The 27122-nt window shown below is 40.0% G+C and overlaps 1 protein-coding gene across 1 annotated transcript in view; it reads right to left on the minus strand.

Annotated features, from left to right (window-relative positions):
• The window catches only part of LOC125455695 (uncharacterized), an 81884-nt gene that overhangs the window by 37417 nt on the left and 17345 nt on the right, over window positions 1-27122 (minus strand). The window contains exons 3-5 of the mRNA XM_059644094.1: window positions 25017-25087; window positions 13215-13277; window positions 6439-6581 (exon numbers count right to left, since the gene is read on the minus strand). Of these exons, the coding sequence (XP_059500077.1) occupies window positions 6439-6581; window positions 13215-13277; window positions 25017-25087 (277 nt within the window). The remainder of the gene's footprint in view (window positions 1-6438; window positions 6582-13214; window positions 13278-25016; window positions 25088-27122) is intronic.

Raw genomic sequence — 27122 nt, forward strand, 5'->3', positions numbered from 1 at the left:
CCATGTCAACTGGAGGGAACTGCGTTAATGGCTGAGGGGATGAAGAGAGGCTACTCAAATTGTAACTGCCCTAAGAGGATACCCACCCTCACAATGCCCAGACATCCAGTATTCCATCTTCCTCCATCTGGGCACACAATGGTACTTCTCTATGTCCCTGAACAGAAGAGGCACTTTGGGCAAGTGCAGTTGCCTGTACCCCTGTTGCATAGCTCCTGCTATTTTAGCCCACAGCTAGTGCAAGAGAGTGCTTGTTCAAGTGCCAAAAGCTCCATTGCTCTACCTGGAGCCCTATGGTGGTTGCCACTTTTTTCATGAAGGAAGCCATGTGCTCAAATGCATGGGGGATAGCAGATTGCAAGCATGCACACCAATGGCAAACATCTCAATTGTCCTGGCAAAGCTATGGATAGCCCTGGGATCTCTGCTGCATTACCAGCAGGAGTCTTATGGTCAAGATGGAGGAGGGATGAGTGCAGGCAGTGTGGAGATCAGCATGAGGCTGTTCATCAACAGTCCTTTTAATGCCTAGGTCCTGGCTACCAAAGCCTCCTTCACAAACTGGACGTTGTCTGTGCTGTGCTCACAAGAATTTGGTTTTGACTCTAAATGTGAGTCAGGTTGGTGGGCCTGCACTGGTGAAGAGTGTGGGAAATGCAGGTGACAGTGTATCCTCTGGGTCACTGGTCTAATTTCCCCAGAAATGGAATCTTCGACCTCCAGTGGCTGAGGCTTTGGGTCTGGATTGTGGAGATCTGTAAAGGAGAACAAAGTAAACACATTAATTTTCCACAGAGTTCATGAGCACAGCACAATTCCTCCCATGGTCCTGAGTGACCATATGGCAGTACCAGGTATAATGCATTCTCACTCTGCTCCCTTGCCAGTCCAACCTTGCCATCAGCTATGGGCTTGTGGCCTTGTTCTCCAGCAATCTAGAGGACATCTTCCACCTCAGGAGTGAAAATCACGGGAGACTGGCACCCATCCACCTGTCTTTGATCTTTTGTTCAGGTCAGGATGCCCTGCTGCAGAAGTAGCGATTTGGTGACTTGACAAATGCTAACAAAGCCCCTTGTTCAACACATCCCTGTCTCACATACTGACCCATCATTGTATTTAGATAGCATCTGCTTGCTCACTCAAGCCAAATCGTCACATGTTTAGATTTCAAGTGCCATCCATCCTGAAGCCCCTCACACATCTATCCACCCAGTCTGCCTGTACACTCATACAAATATGTAGCCTAATGTCCAGGAGGAACAATCCAAGGCCACCATGTCATTTACCAGGGCAGACTGCATGATGTCACTGACGCTTTTCCTGAATTGGACTCAGAATCCTCAGCCAACCCCAAGGTTGCTAACCCTCCTTTGACAACCCTGTCCATGCCACTTTGGTCAAGGGTTAACATCCCTTGGGACGAGCATCTCATGGCATTCTCTGACAGCCTGGAGGAGAATCTGCAGGGAAGCACCGCTAAAAGGGTCCATATCTTGGTTTTTACATTCCAAAGTGGTATGGACAAAGTTTCAATCTGACAGTTACATGGGGGTGGGGGTAAAATTAATAAGCAGACGATCTGATGTATGGAAAAGTTTGAAAATGTCTATAATGGATGAAGGGATGAACAGAATTAAGGGCTCAGACTTGTGACAAAAAGCAGATGGACAAGGGCATGATTCTAAGGAAGGGTAACCGGACCTGAAACATTAAACACTGTTTTTTCCTTCACAGATGCTGCCAGACCTGCTGAGCTTTTCCAGCAACTTTGTTTTTACTCAAGAAAAGTGGGATCCTGACACAGAGCCTACTTGCTTTTCCAGGTGACACCTTTATAGCCTGCCCAGACCTGCTGAACTGTCAACCGATAGTGGGATGCTGTGATAAGTACTCATGCCCATGTGCTGGTTCTTTAAGTTTTCATTTGAGTATTGCGGGAATTAATTCTTAAACGAAAACAATGGGGAATCTATTTCTGCCTCTGCCAGGAAGATTAAATTCCACCTATTGTGCTTGCCAACAAACTGCCATTTTGAAGACTATTTCTCTCTAGTCATTTTTTTTAATCTTTCTGCCTATGAACAAGGCACAAGCACTGAGCAAGCAGTAGGTGCCCAGTTTCAGGGCTCTTTTTTTTAAAGTGGAGGCTGTTTAATTTCTTCACCCAGGGAGCAGTGAACCTGCGGAATTCCCAATCGCAGAAAACAGCTTAGGGCAAAACATCAAATGTTTTCAAGGAGCTTCATATTGTTCTTAGGGCTAAAGGATTCCGATAGAATGAGTGAAAGCAAGAACGACGTACACAGTTGGATGATCGGCTATGGTCACATTGAATGGTGAAGCCAGGCTTAAAGGGCTGAATGGCCTACTCCTGCTCCCTTTTCCTATGTTTCATGGTAACTCAAAGTGGATCGCTTCACATAATTTGCACAGAGTGTCTTTGTTATCAATACTTTAAATGACTGTAACACTGGCATTCTGACAGAAACTAGCTGCAGCAACTTAACCCCAGTGATCCCACTGTCTTCCTATTGGTTGCAATTTTAATCTGCTTCGTTGAGCAGGTGCGTGGGCCAACTGCTAGAAAGCACCAAAATCCTTTTAAATTTACGTGTACCCCCCGCTAAATGACTCGGTTCATAACTTAAAACATAACAATTAATAAGCACTTCCCACCTGGTGCAGTCCAACAACAATAGAAATAGGGAATGAGGAGGGAAAGAGAAGAGGACTAAATCAAAATGGGAAGATATTGCATTTGAGCCCTGCAGGGCCTTTCTCTAAAAGCCTCAAGTGTGTTGGTAGACACTGCCTGCTCCCTCTCTAAGGTTACCTGGGCACAAAAGTTGCTGCAAGAGAGAGGCAGGCTGTCAGTTATGAATTACGATCCCATCCACAGCCCATTGCCTAGACCTGTTAACTGTTGATGACTATTCTATGAGGAGGCCCATGAGGAGGTCAGTAAAAAAGATCTTTCTTGGGCTTCCAGATTAGGCTGTGACAGATACGTAGGGTGTGACTGAAGTGTGAAACAGTAAAGGGACTACTCCAAAAATGGTGAGTTTTTAAAAATATTTTCCTTCGTGGGCTCGGAAGAACATGTTGGGTTCTAAAATGAAACACTGGGCCTCCCTGATCTGGCTCTCCTCTCCATTCCTCCAATTGCAAAGTCTTCCTGTTATCTCCTAATAAGGTTGGGAGGGATGCCTGAGACCTAATGGAACAAGTGAACAAGTGATGGATATTTAATAATGAGTTAATTAGGTAAGAATTGGTTACAGAAATATGGGGAGTAGTCATCAGTGGGTTGCAGGTTTTTCAGAGTGCGTTTAAATGAAATGAAGTTCTCAGTAAAAGTGTGCTCTTGGAGTTTGCTTAAAAATAATGATCTTTTAGTATATAATGCATCTGATCAACCTCCTCCTGCCTAATCACATTATCTTAACGCTGGAACCAACGCTATAGGCCTGTCTTCCCCACACTGCATTCCTGCTTGTTTGACAATATAAGTTCAAATGTCACATTGTGGAAGGTCATACAATTGCCACAATAAAACAGAAACCTCTTTAATCACTGATTAAATCTCTCCCAAAACACCAGCCTGATAAGTCAGTTTGTAGATATTTTCTAATCAGTCTGTTCAGAGATGTTATGACACAAAATAAGTCCATTTGCAGCACAGCTAAAATAAGAAGGCATGACAGGATCAGTTGAGGTGCATTTCTTTGGGGATTCTCCTAATTGCCTACCACATTCGTTGTGATAAAACTCATGGACAATAGGTGGAATCTTGTTGAGGCAACAGAGATCTCTGCAGTTGGCTAGACAGCCAGAGAAAGAACTACTTTCCCTCTCCTTGGAAAGATCTGCTGATTCCAAAAGCAATGGGGACCTTTGCTGTGTGCTAGGACACTGGGGATAGAGGTTCTCACCCAGTGAGAGCTGCTGCTGGAAGACCAAGGTGTAAGGCCAGTGATTTGTTGGGGTGATTTCTGAGTTTAGGGGTTTCAGGGAGAGAGGAATGAGGCGGTCAGAAGCAAGCATGGGATGGGTGAGAGGTATATGGCACCATGGTAGACATCTTCCTGCCCTATATCCAGTTCCTTGGCCAGATGTTTATTGAGGGGGGGCCCCCAATCCAGGGTAACAAGCTGCCTACACGTGTTAGACAAGCCACATGGTGACAGGCCCACTGGCAACTGGTTTAATCCAATGGCTGGCTGAGGTCCTTAAAATTGTGCTTCACTGATATTGGACTTTCCAGATCCAAACTTAATTTTGTTGGGATTTAGGCATGACACCAGTCTGCCGAATTACATTTCTTACTGCCTCTTGATTCTTTGTCTCCAGGAGCACAAGATTCCGCCCAAAGTTCTGAAGGGTTCTGAATGTGCACAGTAATTCCCATCCAATGTGACTCCATGTCCTCCTTATGACTTGCCCTAATGCTCCTCCTAAGTATAACTCAATCTTAAGTACTCAGCTTGAAAGAATCTCTGCGGAAAAAAAAACTCTTCTAAATCGTGCTTAATATAGAAGCAATGCTAGTTTTAAGATTCAGAAGCTTGTCATTCACTCCCACACCTCCAAGATTCATTATTGATGATTTGGCCAATAAGAACTGTCACTAGAGATATTGGGAACTGCAGATGCTGGAGAATCCAAGATAATAAAGTGTGAAGCTGGATGAACACAGCAGGCCAAGCAGCATCTCAGGAGCACAAAAGCTGACGTTTCGGGCCTAGACCCTTCATCAGAGGCTGTCACTACGCACCTTTTTGTTCTTAATTAATCAAATTACAAAGAATTTCCCTTGCTATGCTATGATGACATTTTCCTTGATCCCCACCAACCAGGTATTTTCTAATAAACCTGTTCAGAGACATCATTATACAACTCTAGAGCAGGTGGGACTTGAACCTGGGTCTCCTGGCTCAAAGGTAGGGATACTGTCACTGTACCACATGATCCCTTAACTAAAGCTTCTGTCTTAACAATCATTTATCACAAGCTGAATCCTCCATGGGTAGAATTTCACACATTTTTTAAAGTGTGAGAGTTAAGTGTGTGAGATGGCAACTAATACAGAAGGCCCACTGGTGGGATAACTCACCCATTTACCCGCCAATCAGCTGACAAGTGAGCGAATATCTCACCCCATCACAGGCCTCAATAGTAGTGAGTCAGGTTGCCAAAAGCTGCCAGACAATCAAAAGTTGGCAGCTTCTGGATCCTGAAATCCACCAGTCTTGGCTTATTCATCAGAGGATTCAGCCTTGAGAAATCAAGTATTTCCATTCTTCAAACAGGGTGGTAGTTGTGGGGAGAGGCCAATCAGGATTTGACTTTCAAAGTTCAGCCTCTTTCTCCTACCATTAATTGACCACCTAATGGGCTTAATTGTTGACAAATTGAGTAAGCTGTTTATGCTCTTGCCCATTGCCTGACTGCCAAGTTGGCGAGAAGGGAGTGAGTTTCTCTCCATGTCTAACTTACCTCATTGTTTCCCCTCTTGCCATCTCAAGGCAAGGGAAAATTGCACCTTAGGTACCTTAGTGACACAAGCCAGTAGATTTGTTTAATTCTTTTAGGATTTCAGAAAGTATTTATAATAACACTGTTACAAGCATTATCAAATAAATGATAATTCAGAATTATTTATGACAATTAAGAAGCACTTTTTGCCTTCTTGAGGCAATCTTATGCATTGGAGATTCTTTAGATGAATACACTTTTGGCTACCTTTGGCTCATTTAATAAAACATTACCCTAACTTTGCTTTCCTGGCCTTATTCTGATTATAAAGGTCACAGCAGCACCTTCCTTAATCCATACACCATGTAGCTGCAGGAATTTACAAAGGACAATTGATTCTGCACCATCCAGTGAAACCTGCAAAGCAGCAAAATCAGACATGCAACTACATTTAGCTTATGTTAGTACATTTCCACCACCCCCCATCAACTTTCCCTTATCCTATTATATAACTTGCATTTTCACAAAACAAAGCAATATTTTCAAATGCATAGTGTTTACCTCCCCAGATTCAACCTCAAAAGGACTGCTACTGTTTCCTACTTCACCTTGGAAACCATAGCTGGCAAAAACCCATTTAATCTTAGAACAAATCTCAAGCCTTTTTGATCACTTCAATCCCATTATAGATTCTACAATTTATACCTCTTCATGCACTCATCTAATTTTTTAAAAAATGCATTGCTTCCTAGTATCACTACCTCTCCCAGGTTGGCTGTTAATGGGTTCAGTTACAAAGTTGGCCATTTATACTTTTTGCTTGGACCCTCTTCACAGTTTTATCAGAGTGATCAACTGTATTTCATCACTAACCAACATAACGCATATTTTGAGACTGTGTCTCTAGAGCAAAGTGATATGTTAAAAAAAAATTTACGCAACTGAATTGTTTTATATTACCTCCAGTCAAATCTTGGAATCACATTCCTTGCTTGATAGATAGTATTTTCTAAATGTGTTATTATATCCTTATACTGGCATTCTCTTGCAAGTTTTAAAGGTGTGTTTCCACTTTTATCTTCAGTTTCTAGTTCTACTGCACACTGCATTAGGATCAAAAAAATGTAAGAACTTATGAGCAACTACAACAAAACAACAAAAACAGCAACTTCGAAGAGTTAGATTATAGCTAACATTTCAAATTCTTAAAATTCATCTCAATAATATGTCAAATTTGAATTTATGAAGCGTTGGCAATATTTCTGCTTGCAGCTGGAGAAACCACACAGTTTTGAGATGCAGGGTTAAAACCAATCTCTGAGATGCTTGATATTGTGCATATGTAGGGAAATAATTAACTCTCTAAAATGACATAGAAGTGTACTGACACTAACACATATTAGCCAAAATGGAAGCTATATTTAGGGTAAATTCCAAGTGATCAGGTGCTAAACTGCTGCAAGCATTTGGCTGCAGTATTATAACATCTCATGACCTGCCTAGAACTAATTACAGCAATGTAAACAGGAAGGAATAGCACCTGCCAGTAATTGTGCGCTAAATATAAAGTAAAATCTTCACTCAACAAACCAGCAGTATCTGATCATCTCAAACTCTGAAAGGCACAGACCACTGCATCAAGTCAGCAACTTTATTTCCATTTTACAAATCACTGTCCTTACAACTTTGAATTATGTTAGGTTTTCATGATTTCAGTGTATTTAGAATCTGATTGGGCATCCTACATGCTATATATACACCACATTCTAAAGGAACCAGAGTTGATTAAAAGATAGATCATTTTAAAGAGTATGACCAGTGCATGTTAAACACTGTGAAGCTGTAGCGAAAATAAAAGTTTATAATCAAGGTGCAAGTCACTACAAAACAAAGAAAGCCATTTCGTCTTTGCACAAGACATCAATTAAGCCTCTATTCGAACACTGCGGCAATTTAGATCTCCACACATGATGGGGGATACTTAGGCTTTGGAAAGAACAGAGAATAGTGATGTGATCAATTTCTAGTTTAAAACAATTTTGTTACTCAAACAGGGTCAGTATGCTTTACAGAAGTGTGGAGTCAGGTAATTTTAATCAATATTATAAAGCAGCAAAGGTTACAATATATTTGTGTGGACTATTTTTTCAACTGGGTAGGTTAGACTGGCACCAGGAGCACACTTACATTTTAAGTAATAGCAAAATTAGATAGTAGGTTTTTCTAAATCTTCAGAGAATAGTAGACCTCTGGAACAGATTACTGGTGCATGCTAATTTATTGTATTCCTTCAAGAAAAAATCTAGATTTGTTTCTGGCTAAGGAGGAGAGTCACCCCATGCAAAAAGTATTTAACCTACAATATAAATCAAGGTCACATTGACCTTCTGGGCTCTTTTCAATGTTTTAAAGAGGTTTTAGCATAATTAATTAAACATTTATTCCCATTGATTGACCAAAGTTCCTATGCAATTGTTCATTCTATATATCACTTTTGTATGTAAACCTTTCAAAAGTATCACATGTAAGATAGGAATAGATAACAAATACGTTTGACAGAAAACTCATCTTATATTTGATTATTACTGAAGAAACAGCTTCTCATGTTGCACTCATCTGGACAATTTGCAAGCAGGGTAAAGAGAAAAACATTCATATTAACTGACTGCTGATTGGATGCTACCTTGCAGTGGTGTTGCAATGATGAATGCATTTATGATGACTGACAGTTAATTGCTAAGCGGTATTTAAATTTTCACCCAGGCAAGTTGACTCTGATTGGTGAAGGCATTTTCTTGAGAAACGAACTAGAGAATAAATGCCACAAATTATGTTCAGTTGAAACAGCAATAGTGCATGTCCATGTTGTTTCTGCCTACAACTCATATATGACAGCTAGGGCTCCATGATTAGACCAGATTAACAGTCTAATCAGGGAACTCATATTCTTTGAGGTCTGCCTGGCTAAGCTCATTACAAATGCTATACAAGTTACTTGTGCACCATGCAAGCTTAATGCTGAAATAAGATACATCAAAGCCATCCATGGGATAATGTCTTCCTTGATCAGGGTCTTTCTTGGTGTATAACGTGCAGACTCATCAGAGGGCCTAAGATATTATGCCTAATGCACAAATGAGTAATGTGGTATATGAACATCAGTGCTGGCAAGACACTAGGTCTGTGTGTCTTATGTCCTAAAGACTGGTGGATATAAACAGGAGTGTCAGAGATTCTGTTCACTCTGAGAGCTGGCTCTGAGGGAGCTGGGTCAGTGTCAAGGACCCTCTATGTGTAAATAAAGGGTGAATTGGTGATGGGATTCTGCCCTATATGGAGTTACTTCAACTTGGGCCCTATTTCTGAGGTTACTGATGAAGCCAAACTTATAATGAATGGAATTGTGGGAATCCCAATGTTTGTTCTGATTTGTGAAAGCATGTCTGTGATAGGCAGTAGTACAGAGCACACTAGGTGATTTCTCAACTAGGATATCAAGGAGAGGGAGCTCATCTGACTACTCCCTGGCTACTCTGATCAGATTGTTTCTTGCCGTATACTGTGCAAATTCATTCATGGCTGAGGCTGTCACTTTTGGTCCTGAAAAGTGTCCAATTTTCCTCAATTTTACAGTTGTACATTAGTATTCTACTAAGTACTATTTTCCAGCTTGAATGCCATGTTTTCAATTCATGTAAAGTTATAATTTCTTGCAAAGAATTGCAAACTGAAGGCTAATACAGTTTGGGTTTAGCAATTGATACATCTACTGCAACAGTTAGAAATATTTACCCAAATAGCTGGTTAAGTTCAAATTTCATTCATAATCTTACTATTATATTAAACTATTCAGCTTGATGGGGACATTTAAAATTCAATTACAATGCATATCTTTACAAAGTAATCCATAAGCACGCTGGCAAATATAATGGCAATACCCTAAGACAAAGTATCCCAGCTAAACTGATAACCTTTTAAGGAGACTCTTGCACTTCATTAGACAGACCCAAGGTGCACCTAATATCAGATTTTGTAACTCAAAAATCATTAAATAGGTGAGCTGTGGGCTATTAATGTATATCTCCAAAAAGCAAATCAGAGACAAGGCTTCGAAGATCGGACTGCTGTATCTCCTCAGTGGAAGCCCTTAAAGGCTACCAAAAGAGCAGGGCTATTTTTGAAGGCAGAGTGGTAGTGGCAATTGAGGAGGATATCACAGTGATTAAATACAGAGAGGCCGAATGCTCTTTCTGTCTTCACATTCAGGCAACGATTTATGAGCAAACCTACCCTGCACTACTCTGTCAATTACAGGGCATGTATAAACTTACGAAAGTCATGGCAAATAAAAAACACTATCAAGCCTGTAAGCACTAATTATGGCTACAGCATCATGATTAAATACTTTTCTTACTTCCTCCTGCAACCACATAACCTCTGATCGTAGACGCAGAGGCTGTAGTAGCCACTGGGACAGGGGTCACATCAATCACAAGGACAGTGGGATGCATCAGCCACAGAATCAGACATCAAACCAACCTCAGGACAGATGGTACATCAGCCAGAGGTTGCAGATTCTGGCACTTAAAGAAACCATCACTGTTGCAAATGAGACAGTGCATAACTCCCAGAGGCCATGTCCTTATCAATGTCATGTCTTGTTACGTCCAACTACACATCAGTGTGATAATGTTATACAATTGGAAGGCAGAACTGAGCAGCTCTTAAATTCTCATTTCACTTTACTGATGCTGAAGCATCAGTCAAATCCAGCTCAGTCAAATCCAGGAAAATCTCCAGTCCATCTATCACTGATGGACAATGGCAGCAGTGTGCACCAACTCCAAGATGCATTGCAACAACTCATAAACCATTCTTCAACAGCAACTTCCAAATACATAGACTCTACTAACTAGAAGGATGAGGGTTGCAGATACATGTAAACAGTATGTACGATGTGCCACAAATCATCCTGACTTGGAACTATATTGCTACTTCTTCACTGTTTCTGGGGCAAGATCGCAGAACTCCCTCCCTAACAGCACTGTTGGTGTATCTATGCCCATGGACTGCAGGAGTTTAAGACGGTGGTTCACCACTACCATCTTAAAGGCAATTAGTGATTGGCAATAAATGCTGGTCTCACCACTGACACCTATATCCAATCAACAAATTTTTAAAAAAATCAAATGCTGATGAACAAGCACCAAAAGTATTAATGGCTAATGGAATGATGGTCTTTATACGATGGAGACTGGAATAAGAGGTGATGGTGTTTCAGCTTCAGTTGTACAGGCACTTGGTCAGACCCCACATGGAAAACTCCATTCAGTTTTGCGTACCCTGTTCTAGGGTTGGTAATCCTCCAGGATTACCTGGCAGTTTCCTGCTAATAAGGCATGAATCTTGAAGGAATATGTCCTGGTATCCCAGCTGTTCTTCTCACTCTCCTGCTGAAGCAGAAACCTCTTGGTCCACTCTGTGACATCACGGGCTGACACTGTGGACAAGCCTTTTAATCAAGAACATGCTCCACTTCTTGTTACAGCAGGACGCCATGACATTGGTCGGAACAATTTGTGTTCTGCTGTCAGATTTTGGAGTCACAAGGTGGTGAGGAATGGTAATGGTATGGGGTTTAGGAGTTTGGGTAGAGACGGACAAAGATTACAGAGATTTGGAAAGGAGATGAGGGTTTAGAGGCTTGGGGGAGAAATTAAGATTGAGAATTGGGATAGAGGTGGGAGACTAGATGTTTAGGCAGTTGTAGGGAAGAATCCAACGGTGGGGAATGAAGTATGGAGAACATGATTTTTTATGTTTTGTGATCAGTCAAATCCAAGAAAATCTCCAGTCAGAGTATGTAACATCCATTGGTTGAATGATAATTTGTGAAGTTAATATTCACTAAGGCCACTGGGTTTAAAGTGAGAAAATCCGACGAGAGGGTGCACAATTCTTGTCTGTAATTTTTTTGAGAATGTTGAGGTGTTATTTTTGTTGTGTTTTTAAATGATAAAGGGCTATGATAGTATGGTTATAGAGAAACAATTTCCTCTGAAAAAATAAGGAGCACAATCTTATTACCTTTTTACACAGATCATAATGGAAATCATGAACTCTCACCCTAAAACAGAATAGCAGCTGAATCAATTAAATTTTTAAGGCAGAAGCTGAAAGATTCTTATCACATAATGCTTTGAAAAAACATGGAAAAAAGGCAGGTTATAAGAGTTGAGGTACACTTCAACCACAACCTGATGGAATGATGGAACAAGACTTCAGTGACTAAGTAACTGACTCTTGCTTCTATAATGATTGGATCAATCCAAGTATTTTGCCTTAGAATGTATTTGAGAGGTTTTACTGGGGAGGTTGTGGTTTAATGATATCAGCATTGGGCTACTAACCTAGAACTCAGGTTAAAGGCTCTGTGACCAAGATTTGAATCCGATCATCGCAGATGGTGAAATTTGAATTCTATAAACATCTTGAGAGGTTATACTGAACCATGAGGCCCAGGTTCAAGTCCCATCTGCTCCAAAGGGATGTAATAACATCTCTGAACAGGTTGATTAGAAACGTATTAAGGGCTCAAGTGGTGTGATGGTAATGTCCCCATCTCTGAACTAGGAGAGTCCAAGTCCCACCTGCTTAGAGGTGTTTGTAATGTTTCTATATAGGCTGATTAGAAAACATCCTGAGAAGTTATATCACAGTAGGTTACTAAGGCCATTGGATTAATCTGGATTATTACTTTAAATTAAAATCCAAATAGCTGCATTATGATGTCTCCCTGGACTGTCTAATTTATAGACTGAGGTGTTGGATGAGGAATAAATCAAGGCTTATTGAAGACTGGAATCAATGTTATTGCATCACCTTCCACGTATTTTACACTACACATCAACACTGCGACAGTATGTATTCAGTTCTACATCAACTGGTGTAAAAATCTTGTTGAGGGAATGGGTGGACTGCTGATGGATCTTAAATAATTCTGTAATATTTAGATGCACTGATTTCTAAAAGATAATGTGTTCCTTCAGCTCCACACTGTGTTATCTCTGACTCCAACATTTGCAGTTCTTACTTTCTTGGAGTATACTGAAGGGATAACTTTAATCCAACACGTCTCGTGCTAATTTGACACAAATTGATTTAGCTGTCTAATTTTACATCTATGTGATTTTACTTAACATCTGACGGAATGTAAAATCAGCCATCTCAATGAGTTATAGATTTATTTTCAAAACAAGACTATATATTGATGATACCCATCTCATCCAAATGAGGGAAGCTATTCTTGGATCTTGTTAATCCCCACTTCTCAGTTCTTTCATTTTTATGCTGATCATCATTTTTGATGAAGCTGCATAAGTGTTATTGGGCACAAGTCTGCCGTTCCAAACGGAAATGTGTGAAAAATTAACAATATTTTAAATATGCTTTGATCAACATCTACGTTGCACTATTAACCTAGCACACATATTAAATCATAAGTTATGAAAAACTTTAATGTTAAATTACCAACTTTCGCAACTTTGTTTTCAAGTTTGAGTGCTACAACTTATCTTAGAGCAAGGAAGTTCTTTTCTCAAGCAGGTACTAAATCATGTTGCTGAGCACACCTCCATCATACGGAATGATCTAATGTTATTGAAATCTTTAAAATGCCTGAGTAACATGAAATACAACACAGAACAACAGGAAATGTGTCTGTCCTTTGAACTTACCTGCTCACAGAGCATCTGGACTGTGAGGAGATCTCCACTAAGGACAGCTAGATGCAATGGTGTCTGGAAAACAAAGATGCATACAATGGTTTTATTTAGCTGATGCTTTGCAGCTTTTGATTTTTCAAATTGTTTTAGACTGTTTTTGGACAAACTCCACGGAATTGCCCGACCCCAGGCTTGTTTTGAATACTGAACACTTTGTAGCATGGATCTCTCTGATAAACAAAGCCCATTATCTTGATGTATCCATTTTGGGATTCCACTAACGTTATCCTAACTCTTCATTCTATCAGAAAACATTTCATGCATATCAAGGCTAATTTTCTTATTACATTTGCTGATTGCATTTCATAATCTAGATCATAATTTTGCCACTTAGCGTTTGGATTAAAAATGTTGACAGTAAGTTTCTAATGAATGATTGAGATGATCCTATGTGCTATAAAATTGGATGTCTTAAAATGACATTTTTCCCATAAAATGGGGATGTAAAGTCACAAATTGTAAGTATTATTAAGTGAGCTTGTGAGAAAAGAAATCACTGTATCAATTATATCCTTCATCAGAAATGGGGGATTCAGAAATGCCATTTCTGAAGAAGGGTCCAGGCCCAAAACGTTAGCTTTCCTGCTCTTCTGATGCTGCCTGGCCTGCTGTGTCCATCCAGCTCTATACCTTGTTATCTCATTGTATCAATTATGTTGGTATATCAGGTGGCAAGTGGAAATAAAATGACAAATAAGCATGAGTACTTTCTGAATTCTACTTGTGTTTGGATAAGTTCAAGGTATGTTTTTATATAAATAATTCATAGTATAATCTGATAATCTTAAAGACGATGTAAAACTGAAGGGATAACACAGTGTGGAGCTGGAGGAACACAGCAGGTCAGGCAGCATCAGACGAGCAGGAAAGTTGATGTTTTGGGTTGGGACCCTTCTTCAGAGATTACAAGCCAACGCAAAACATCAACTTTCCCGCTCCTCTGATGCTGCCTGGCCTACTATGTTCCTTCAGCTTCATACTGTGTTGTCTCTGACTCTAGCATCTGCAGTTCTTGCTATCTCTGAGTAAGCTGAAGGGATAACTTTAATCCAACACATCTGATGCTAAATTGACACAAATTGCTGTCTAATTTTACATCTATGTAAATTTACTTTTCATTTGGGGCGGCACGGTAGCTCAGAAGTTAGCACTGCAGCCTCACAGTACCAGGGACCCAGGTTCAATTCCAGCCTCAGGCAACTGTGTGTGTGGAGTTTGCACATTCTCCCCAAGTCTGTGGGGGTTTCCTCTGGGTGCTCCGGTTTCCTCCCACAGTCCAAAGATGTTAGGTGGATCGGCCATGCTAAATTGCCTGTAGTGTTCAGGGATGTGTGGGTTATAGGGGAATGGGTCTGGTTGGGATGGTCCAAGGGGCGGTGTGGACTTGTTGGGCCTAAGAGCCTGTTTCCACACTGTAGGGAATCTATAATGTTGTTTAATGTTAGGCTGTGAACACTCAATGCACTTACGTGGAATTCCTTTGTTTTAACAGAGTTGGTTGTACTGCTTAAAATAAATATCTTAATTTCTCCACTGAAAGAAACAGGTACAGGAATTTTGAGCTAGCATATTAAATAATGTGTGGTCTCGTTAAATTTCAAAGTTTATATTAATTATCTCTGAATTTCTTTTGGTATTTGAGACCTTATTCTACCTCTGTAAATTTTTACAATTATTTCAGATGACGTACAGACAAGAAAAATTACAAGACAATAAATGGTTGGGAGAATATGATTTGAACAAATGTACAAATGAAAAATACTTGATGTTCTCAATTAAAATTACACATTATGATTAACACTATTGTTCTAAAACATTTTTAAAAAATTTCAGAAACATTATTAATGCTTAGTTTTGTTTTGCAGTACCTGAGCTGAAACTTACAAAATTTACTATTCGGAGAAACAATTATTTACTTGCACAGCCTGAGGATTGGTATTGCTGGATTTGAAAACATGTCTCTATTTTTCGATTCTGTATTGTGTCTAATGGTCAGAATGTCACTGTACCTTTAAGAGACATGGTCATGATATCATGACTGCATCAAAATATGTGAACTGAGGGAATAAAGGTCTCACTTTCCATCTTATTCTGAAGCAAGACACACTATATGAAGTATGTCACTCTATGTTACTTAACAGCTTAATGTTTGCTCAAATTCTAATTTGCCAATGAAATTAATGTTTGTGTACAACAACTAGTTCTAATAAACATCTGCTTTATTATTCAATACCTTGATATCCACATTCAGTTTATGTTATGAGGCATCACATAAACATTGCTGCATCAGATAAAATGTCATGCTGGAGACAAAATTCACATCAATACTAGCAGTGGCCATCTACAAAATAGACTCCATTGCCTTTGTGGCAGGTCTTCAGAAAACTGAAAACCAACTGGACACCAGCTCAAGACATCAGTATTCTTGGACAATCAGCATTATCGGTTTCTGTGAATACCAACAGCCATTCAGAACATTGACCATCAAGAAAATATGGATAATTCTTTTTGGGTGGAATACAAAATTCTGTCAAGATTTCAGAAACTTTCAAGAGTGCCTTTCCTTAAGAATAAAAAGGCAGAAGTTTCAAAATACAGAGAAACTAAAGGTTACACAATGAGCACTCTATCTCTTTCCTGCTTTCTTTAAATGAAAGGTGAGAAAATGCCATTCTGTTAATCTGACTTTTTTTCAAAAAAACTACTTAACGGCTCTGAAAGCACAGCTCTAAAGGGCTCCTAAGAGAAAACAAAGATATACAACACTTAAAAAAAAGTAGGTTTCTATGGTATGAAGGCATATCTGTCCAGATCTTTGGTCAGGTCACTGTCTTCTTTTTCCAAACCAACACAAAATACACAAAACAACCAACATGACAACTTCACACCTAATTTGGCACATACACCACCAACAGGCAGAAATGTACAAATATAAGCCTCTAATTCTTAAGGCAACAATTTTAAAGGCATTAAGGCCAGTAAAAAATTAAGTGGAAACAGGAACAAAAATGGATTAAAAAAGAGAAACGAAACCAGTTAAAAACAAGACAAACACTGCACTGTACTTTACTTTGAAAAAAAGTCAAAGTCCTGCAAAGAAAAATGAAAGCTAAGCATGTAATTATGAATTGGATAACATCCAGAGAAACCTTTATGAACTAAAATGATCTAGCAGAATTTATGAGATGTAATATCAAATCGATGATTTTTTTTCAAGGACAATCAAGTTCTATTACCAAAAGTATTATGTCAAGATAGCCCATCCATGCTATACTAGGGATTTCCTACCTCCCCACCTATACTCTCCTCTCCACCTATCTTCTTTTCTCTCCATCTTCAGTCCGCCTCCCCCTCTCTCCCTATTTATTCCAGAACCCTCACCCCATCCCCCTCTCTGATGAAGGGTCTAGGCCCAAAACGTCAGCTTTTGTGCTCCTGGGATGCTGCTGGGCCTGCTGTGTTCATCCAGCCTCACATTTAACAGACAAGTTGGCTGGCTGAATCTATATACTGTCCAGGGATCAATCAGGATATTCAATGACTCATTGAATGTTTGTGAGACAAGTGAATCACATTCACGAGTGAGGGAGCTTCCACATTCATACGATATTTATTCCAATCCTTGATGAAAGCAGCAACAGACCCATTTACAGTGCATGGGGAAGATTACATCCTTATGAAGAATTACTTCTCTAAATTTCCAATTGTTTGATAACTTACCAATACAATGAGCACGACCCTCTCTGACATAATGAGTGCTGTTTTCTGTTTATTCAGTATACTGGAACAGGCAGTGTCTGATAATATTATGCAATTCGCTGGCAAATCATTTCATAAGAATTAAATCAGTTGTGCCCCATAATACATCATAACTATAATATCCACCCTCAAACAGTTTACCGGAATGTATGGAATGTAATATTAAATCAAAGATCATTAATTGTCAAACAATAAAACAAGAATTTAACATTGCATTGTTGCATTTTCATGCAATTTCAATGGAGAAAGGATTATTATCCCAACAATTTATGCTTGACCCGGCAACCAATTATCTAACCATTCTGATATACAAATTATTCTTCTTCAGAGACAGAGGAGAATGAAAGGGATTTATGATGAGTGAGCAAGTAGGGAACTATTAAACCACTCACTGAGCAAACAGTATTGGGAATATATATAAATAAATAGGTACAAATAGAAATAGTTGGATATTACTAAAGGTGTCTGGAATGTGTAGCTAGACATATGAAGTCATTACTGATTTTGATGCTGGATTGTGAAGGAACAAAAATTAGCCCAGGCAAAGGTAAGACACACCAATCATTCACCAAAGGAATGAGGGACAAAATTCTCGCAATGATCATTGTGTAGCGATGTCGAGTGACAGTAACAAGTAACAATGCAACTAAATTGTCAAACAAGTGCTATAGAGAAAATGCATTCTTCTTCACATAGAGTCATACAGCAAGGAGGCAGATCCTTTGCTCCAATTCATCTTTGCCACCCAGACATCCCGATCTGACCAAGACCCATTTGCCATCACTTGGGCCAAATCCCTCTAAACTCTTCCTATTCATGTACCCGTGCAGTTGCCTTCATCTGGCAGGTTGTTTCATAGAAGCACCATTCTTTGCGAGAAAAAGTTGCCCCTCAGATCCCTTTTAAATCTTTTCTCTCTTATGTTAACCCAATGCCCCCTAGGTTTTGACTCCCTTACCCTAGGAAAAGACCTTGAATGCTCACCCTATCGATGGCCCTCACGATTTTATAAACCGTTGTAAGGTCACATCCCAGTCTCTGATGTTCCAAGGTAAAAAGCCCCAGTCTATTCAGCCTCTTCCTATAACTCAAGCCCTCCAACCCTGGCAACATTCTTGTAAATCTTTTCTGCACCCTATCAAGTTTAATAACATCCTTACTACTGAAGGGCGACCAGAATTGCGCGCAGTATTCTAAAAGTGGCCTAATTAATGTCCTGTATAGTCTCAATATGATGTCCCACCTCCTAATTTTCAATGCTCTGACCAATGCAGGCTAGCATGCCAGATACTTTCTTTACCACCCTATCCATCTGCAACTCCACTTTCAAAAGAACTATACACTTGTACCCCTAGGTCTCTTTGTTTGGTAACAGTTCCCAGGGCCCTTCCATTAAGTGTAGAAGTCCTGCCCTGGCTTGCCTTACCTAAATGCAAACCTCACATTTACACAAATTAAACTCCATCTGCCATTCCTTGGCCCATTAGCCTATTTAATCAAAGTCGCATTGAAGTCTGAGATAATCTTCTTCACTGTCCACTACGCCAGCTATACACACATCTGCAAACTTACTAATTATGCCTCCTATATTCACATCCAAATCATTTCTATAAATGATGAAAAGCAGTGGACCCAGCACCAAGGCTTGTGGCACACCACTGGTCACAAGAGTCCAGTCCAAAAAGCAACCCTTTACCACCCTCTGTCTTCTATCTTCAAGCCAGTTTTGTATCCAAATGGTTAAATTCCTCTGGATCCTATGTGTTCTAACCTTACTAACCAGTCTACCATGTGGACCTTGTCAAATGCTTTGCTGAAGTCCATATAGGCTATGTCTACTGCTTGCCTTTGTCAATCTTCTTCATCACCTCTTCAAAAATTGTACATTATAAATATGCACTTCCTAATCCAACAGTCTTCTGGTTTCAGTCTGTTCCTATATAGTCTTTCATATACTTTCCTAACCTACCTGTTTAAAGATGTTACTATACACCTCTAGTGTAGGTGGGACTTGAATCCAAACCCCCCAGGTCAGAGGTAAGGGCAGTACCAGTATGCCACAAGTCCCCTTGTGATATTCTCTTTCAAAGCAAATTCAGCCAAATTAACAGAAATTAACAATGCCAGCCACTTAAATTGGCACTGTAAAAAACATCAAATCCTCAAATTAAACTTGCCAAAACTGAATTAAAATTTGCTTGTGGCAGGTGAGGATGAACTCCAGTCCCTGTGATGCTGAATGGTCCTGGAAATCCGTTCCTGCACATAGGATCAAAATTGATTCTCCAGTTGAAGCCAAGCGCTTGAATACAATTAAATAAAGAAATATTTATACAGTCAACTTATGGTCAGTTTGAAGCACCCTGTGCATAATATAACATGGGCTTGATTCAGAATAAAGATCTATCCATACTGTATTGATAATATGCCTCACCGGTATACAATCATCCGATCAGGATGAGTTTCCAATTCCAAATTATTAGACTGAAGTTTAAAGATTTATTTTACCTGTGTGTATAATTAACAAACTCACAACATGTGCTATATCTGTTAGGAATAATATTTTATCTTTGGAAAAACGGAATCCGTTATGTCTCATAATTCAAATAACCCATATCACTCTAGGCATGAAATTTGATTCTATTTTTAGTAAACTTTGGACTTGCATTTCAATGGAAAATATTTGTGTGTGAAATTTACTGTTGAACTGACTGCTCAGAATCTTTTTCCGAAATGAAGTATCAATTAGTTAACAACATAATCGTTCACATGAAGCATTTGCCTTTAAATTCTCAATTAGATAGATCAATTCTCTATCAATACCTATAGAAAGCTGAAATTGAAACATTTTATGTCAAATGTGCTGCCTGTATCTCTTGAAATCTTATTTCATATAAAATCCACTAGATGCTGCTTGAAAAAGAAGAATCCAAATTTGCACCACAATGGGGAGCCTCTCTGTCATGTGAAAATATTGGAACTACCCAAAACTTGTATTTCTCATCCTATCGCTTCCCACTTTCACATAATCAGGAATAGGGTAGGGCATCTACCATGGGTCTGAGTTTTAAAGAATTGGCTGCTCATTTAAATCATTAGCTGCTTTTATTCAGATTGGACTTTAGTCGTCTTGGATTCTGAAAGTATGCAAATTAAACCCGGTAAAAGCAGATCTGAACTTTGTGGATTTATTTGGATAGTGGGTGTATTCCTTCCATGGAGTAAGTCATACCATTGGATCTGGTCCTGGGGCTTATTTGGGGAAAATAGGATGCCCTTTTGTAAAGGTCAGACACCTTTTGGAGAAGACAAGGTGCCATTGGAATTGTTCAATAGACATAAATATGTCTAATAAGGGACTAAAATTTCTACTGTCAAGCCCAACTGAAAACACAGTTGTCAAAATCACCTGTCACACATGTCAAGATGACCTGTCATAATTGTCAGTAGGACCTGACAAAAACTTGTCAAAGGGAGTTTTTAAGCCGACAAGACATTTAAAAGCCCTAATCTTTTGCTCTTTAAAAAAGTGTCTGACTTTGAAAAAAAAACTTGCTTGCTTTTTCACTTTCTGATGATGTCAGTAAAAAAAGCTTCCATTACTGGATAACTGCTGCGTGCTTTCACAGTCATCCATTATCACAGTGGGTTACCTATATCATTATAGTTTGATTGACAGCTACAAGTGATTATCAGAAAGAACTGGAATTTGAACTGGAGCTCTGACTGAATTCCAACGTTTGTTGTTAGGCGGAATTGTGCACTTTAATAAATTATTTGTTGTTTTGAGGCTTTATTTAATTAAAGGAATATAAATGTACTAAATGTGTTTTTATGAATGAGAGTTTTTTTTCAATAGGGAGGTCTGGAACTTTATGATTTATTAGGACTTTTATAGAATTTTACTTTTATCTAATCTCTGCATGTGTCTTGACTCCTGTTCATGGTGAACTGAGGTGAGTTGACATGGTGAGGTGAAGTGTAGTGGGTGATGATGGGTCCAATGAAATGATTTAGGGGCTATAATGGGCCATAGGATTTCAGCAGTGTGGTATGACATTGACCTGGAAGGTAAGGAAAAACCTGTGGTATAGGTGGAAGAGCATGGGCTGGTATCAATGGTATGAGTGCCATGATGAGGTGGCTAGAAGGCGTGAAGGGGCATGGAGTGACATAAATGGAACATGGAGGATGAGCTTTCAGGGTTAGAGGAATGTTTCATATTCTGCTCTTTTGTGTTATGAAACATAGATACAGGGACAGTGCACTGAGGCACACCCCCTGCATAGCCTGTCTCTAAACCTGGCAGTCTTTGCTTGACTACTTGGCTTGTGATCTGGGAGCAAACACACAGGCTAATGTTTCTTGTATTTAATACGTGAATAAGGATCTTTATTAAACACATGTCAATAAACTCATGTATCATTGGTAATGTTACTTCAAGGAATCTAAAACTCCAGTATCTCCAGTGTTGCTGCATACTCATAATTTCTGAGTTGTATCCCATCAGATGAAGGTCACTGATTATATTTTGAAATTCATAGATAAGCCACGTGACTGTTAGACTTCTGTTAATGTGGTGTCAGTGCACACGTTTGACAATTTGTCCACCAAAGCCAAAAAATCTGCCCCTTCAGTGTCCGGTGGTAATGGAAGCAGAACTGAAAAGAAATCCTTGGTCTGACTAATCCCAGGACAGGAAGCTGAAACAGAAGATGTTAAGTTAAATCGATGCAGTAAGGTGAGATGAAGGGCACTAATGCGTCCCATTCTTAAATTAGCATAGCAGGAACACAGACACTGTCATGCTGTAGTTTTCTAGATCTTATTTTGGCCAGAAGAGTTTAATGACCAGGAATTTTAAGCTTATTAGCTTTGTTAGATAATTTTCTGGAACTCATATTCAAGAGGAATCACACCACTGTGGTAATCAAATGCTTTTGTGTCTTTGAAACTGCTTATGAACAAAGTAGATATTTAGCTCAATATATTCAGCACACTTCAGCAAAGGAGTGGATACAAAAAGGAAGCTTTGTTACCTGAACAATGTTGTTGGATAGTTATTTTTATAACTTCAAAAACACATGACAAAGCATTCATTTCAACTGACATTGTCAAGTTCCTTCAATACATCATAGGAACTTCAGGAGGGCAATAAAGATTGTTTTGTAACCAATGTACACAACAGGTTTTATTTTGAAATCTAAATTAGACTATGCTAACCATCAAGCCAGGCTGTTGATGATATTTGAGATTTAAAGACCGACATGAGATCTGATTTGGGAACATCTGGTAAAGATTCTGGTTCATGATATGTCAAATCTTTTATTTTTATCACAAATCCTAATGCTTCTCATGTAAAATGTTTGACTTAGAGCTTGAACCTTAAATATGAGCCTTCAATTAGGTTTCAAAGTTTTGGTTTAAAAGTTATAGAACCTACTGGCAGTCATGAAATAGATCATTCTAGTTACATTAGTCAAGTAGCTCTATCCTGGCATATTCTGTAGGCAACGTGTAGCTTTCCTTGCTTGCTCTTCTAATGGACTGAATTACGTATTCTCTCATTGGCAGTTTTGCAGATGGGGTGGTTGGGTGTTGGGGGGGGGGAGGGTGGAAAAATGCTCTGTAAGATTCCATAAATGGCTTTCCCACCATCCTCCTGCCCACCCCACCCTCTGAGCAATTTTGTGGTGGGATCGGTGATGTTTGCATTGGCCGACTTTCCCTACTCCCACTTGAGGTCCTTAGCAGGGAAATTAACCAGCTGGCCTTAGTTTTGAGGCAGGTGGAGGGTGTTGGATGCAGAGAAGTAGGTTCTATAGGCCCCTTCTCAAGCTGTGGGTGAGGACAGACCAGAGGATTCCTTCACCAGTCTTCCCTCGACATTGCTTCCCCTCCTTTGTGGATGCTCCCTCATCCACGGCCCTCTCTATCAAGACCTGCGCATTCCTCTCCCAGCCTCTTCAGACTTCTCAAATATTCCCCACGATGAGACCACTGCATTCACTCGGTCACTGGATTCTGTACTTTTAATTGCTTGCATTCCCAATCCTGGTCACTGCGCTCCTGGGACTATTGAGCTGGCAGCCAATCGGATTGATCGGCAGCTATCTGAGGCAGACATCCCCCGAGATAGGCGATGGGTGCTCTGTCTCTAACCAACTAACAGAGATGTGTTTCCCTGCTGAATCTTCGAGTGGCAGAGCAAGCCATACTTACCATACAAAATAATCCTGCTCGCTTAGGCTTTCTGCAGTCACCTTTAGTACCCGACATCACACCAGAGTCATCCTTATGTGGCCCATGATTGCTTTAGTCATGAAAACTAATCATTTCAGCAAAGTTTCAATACAAAAAAACAGACAGCATATGGCCACTAATTAAACAGGAGCTGGAGGCAAAGCTTTGAGTTCAATCTCGCTTTGCATTCTGTTTATGGAAGTAACATCCTTTCTGTTTTGCCCCGTTCAAAATCACTTTATTTTATATGCCAAAAAATAACACTTCAAGCACAATGTGCAGGACACTGCCTTTGCTGTTGCCCAATCTTTAGTGTTATGGGTGCCCATTGACTTCCAAGGGGTTTCAAGACAGGCATACACATTCCATACCAAAATTGCCCAGATGCTGCTTTGATTTCAAGGCTGGTCTCAGCTCACTTTTTGAATTCAGCTTGTCTGTCCATATTTGGGCTGAGGTTGTAATGTGGTCTGGAGCTGAGTAACTCTACCAGAACCCAAAATGAACAGTGATGAATAGGCTGCTACTGAGTAAGTGTTGCTTCATAGCATTGTTAATGGCATCTTTCATCACTTTTCTGATGACTGAGGGTATACTGAGTAAGTGTTGCTTCATAGCATTGTTAATGGCATCTTTCATCACTTTTCTGATGACTGAGAGTATACTGATGGGGTGGTAATCGGTGAGATTGGATTCAGTGCTTTTCAGTGCTTTTTTGTGGATGGGACAAATCTGGGCAAGTTTCTACCTTGTGTAGATGTCACTGTTGCAGTTGCACTGAAAGATCCCATTTTTATTTCAATCCAGCTTTTCTTTTGTACAGATCTTTGCGGAGTTACAAAAGGGAGTTTATATCCTTATAAATCTTAACACTTATTTCCATAGCTCTTTGTGTCGAACTTATGGGGCTCAACTGTATATATTTGTTATTTGTAATTTGTACAGGTGATTGGCTGTCTGCTACCAACTTAATACCACATACTCAGGGGATTTTTGCACATCCTGCTCTTCTTGACTGTCTAGTAGTCACCCATTCCCTTTCTATTGGCACGTTCTTAAATTGTAGATGATGACAATGGATGATTGATGGGCTCTGAGACTAGTAGATTCATGATAGTGACATTAGCAGCTATTCAAAGTCTAAAACATAGAGCTTGAGCTCCTCCAGCTGAGGACACTTCCTGAATTTATTCTTCCCAGATTTGAGACATGTCCTGAAATTATCACATGATCCCCACAGCACATCTGACTGGAATTAGGTATCTAGTCAGGCCTCTACTTATGAGACTACTCTTATAACTTGTCCCTGATATAGACAAGAAAACCTCTCACCAGCTACCCACCATTCAGCTCATTACTTTGTGCTGACATCGTATTATGAGTTTTGATTTCTCTCTCTGTTATCTGTGCTCCTTTACCTCTGAGTTCTTGATGTTTGAACGATTCGAACAATTGCTAAAAATACTAAACACATAACAAATGGTACACTGATTCCTAACCTATATGCCTACTTCAAAAGCCTCGGATTCCACTGCCTGTCCCACATTGCTGTTAACAAAGCTGGCTAGCTGAGATAGGCTACAGTGGTATTTTATGCAGTCCTACATAAACAGCACTCTTTAGTTGAGATATTGCAACCATAATCAACAACAATGGGATGTATCTTGTAAATTTTGGCAGTGGAAAGGAGTGAACTTGGTGGTGGGAGGGGGAATAGAAGACTGTGGCTAAAAACGAAGTAACAGATCTTACCTGACCAAAGTCATCCGGTTGTCTGGGATTGAAGCCAGAATATATCAGCAAACGAGTTAACTCACAATGTCCTATCAAAATATGCGGGGGAGAAAGGAACACAGTTAAGAATGTCTCATTATCACATTCAGCCAATCTATTCTATACTTCAGAATGTTTCCAGAACTACATCTGAAACATGCGACCAGGCACTGATTATGGCTATGAATCTGCCATCTCTCTCTCAGATCTATGCATGCATTATGCTCTAAATAACAATACTTGGATGGTTAACTCAGAGGAAAGGCACTTATATATTATAAGCCACAGTTGTGCGTGGAGTGAAAATTCAAAACCTATCTTCTGTGTTTAGTATATAAAAGTGAAGCAAGTCTACTTGGAGGTCAACTTCAGAATATAAGCCTAAAGGCTCCTACAGTAGGTGTGACACTTTGACAAAAGAAACACAGATACTGGGTTTATTCTGCATCTGACCACCTGTAAGAACTGAGGATGTGTATCACTGTGTGTTTACTATCATTGATATGTCAATATAACATAAAGGGCAGAACATCTGCTAATCTATAGTCACCATTAAAGGAGTAAAAATGCTGACACTAGAGTCTTGGACATAATATTTGACCAGATGAACTTGAGCAGCTTACACCGAGAAACTGAAGTTGCACAGTATTCTATGTCATTGTGGCATGAAGACCAGGCTGCATCAAATGCAGAATGTGCAGTATAATTACTTTATCCACAAACGCAGTATTGATAGAAAAAACAGTGCCGCCACACAACTGTCCCTATTACACAGACTTGTAGGTCTGAGTAGGCATTCCTCTTAAAACAAATGTTCTAGCAGATAAGGTGCCCTTGACTAGCACCTATTATATTTCAACTGTTTAGCTAGGAGAAGCCTGCGTTCCACATGACCTTCTCTCACTCATAAAATAACACATAGAAAATAAAGTGATGCTTTGGAAAAGCAAGAACAGAATCCTGCGATTCTGGAAATCTCAAATAAGAACAGAAAATACTGGAATACTGGGCCAATTAGGCAGGATCTGCAGAGACGGGAATAGAATTTACGTTCCACAATGATGACCTTTCAGGAGAATTGAACAATGTTAGAGATTAACAACTGTTAAAGCAAGGGCAGCATCAGAAGGCAGTCACCAATGTGAACCAGTGCTTCTAGAGGACTTGTAAATATTTGGAACACAAAAACGGTGGGGAGAGGGGCATGGGCTGAATTTCACAGTGGCTTGGACTCCCTCAATATGGATAGCCAGCACCACCACCGCCACCCCAACCACATCCCCAGCTTCATTGCTTTTCCTTGCAGTCATTTACTGGTCAAAGAAGGAAATCCTGTCTCTGAGCGCAACAGCCAAATTTCAGAAGTTCTGTGGTACCAAAAACACCACTAAGAGTGGTGTTGATATCAGGCACTGCTGGATGTCCCAGAGGAAATATGCTGCAATAGAGCCAGATTCGAAGATGACTCTGGGGTCTCACCAGAGCAGGTAGGCTAGTGACGGAAGATATGGGATGGAGTACACATGATTTGGGGGTAGGGGGGTTAGGGAAGTGAAGGTGAGAAAATATGGATGTCTTCCAATTGACACTGCACTCACCAAGCCACAGGTTGGCTAGGTTTCACTGGGTAAGCCACGCACACTTGGTGATGACTTCAAACTCCCAACAGATAAAATAACAGCAGTGGTGGTAACACTAAATGGCTATTGATTGGCCACTTAAGAGCTTCAAGGGGCCCACAGGCAAGTGATCCACCTAATACTTAATCTGCTGCTGTTAAAATTACAGTGGGTGATAAGGTCAATCAATGGTGTTATTAACAAACCACCCAGTTTCATGGATAATGGGAACTGCAGATGCTGGAGAATCCAAGATAATAAAATGTGAGGCTGGATGAACACAGCAGGCCCAGCAGCATCCCAGGAGCACAAAAGCTGACGTTTCGGGCCTAGACCCTTCATCAGAGAGGGGGATGGGGTGAGGGTTCTGGAATAAATAGGGAGAGAGGGGGAGGCAGACCGAAGATGGAGAGAAAAGAAGATAGGTGGAGAGGAGAGTATAGGTGGGGAGGTAGGGAGGGGATAG

Source organism: Stegostoma tigrinum, chromosome 1, assembly GCF_030684315.1.
Source record: "Stegostoma tigrinum isolate sSteTig4 chromosome 1, sSteTig4.hap1, whole genome shotgun sequence".
Lineage (NCBI taxonomy): Eukaryota > Metazoa > Chordata > Chondrichthyes > Orectolobiformes > Stegostomatidae > Stegostoma > Stegostoma tigrinum.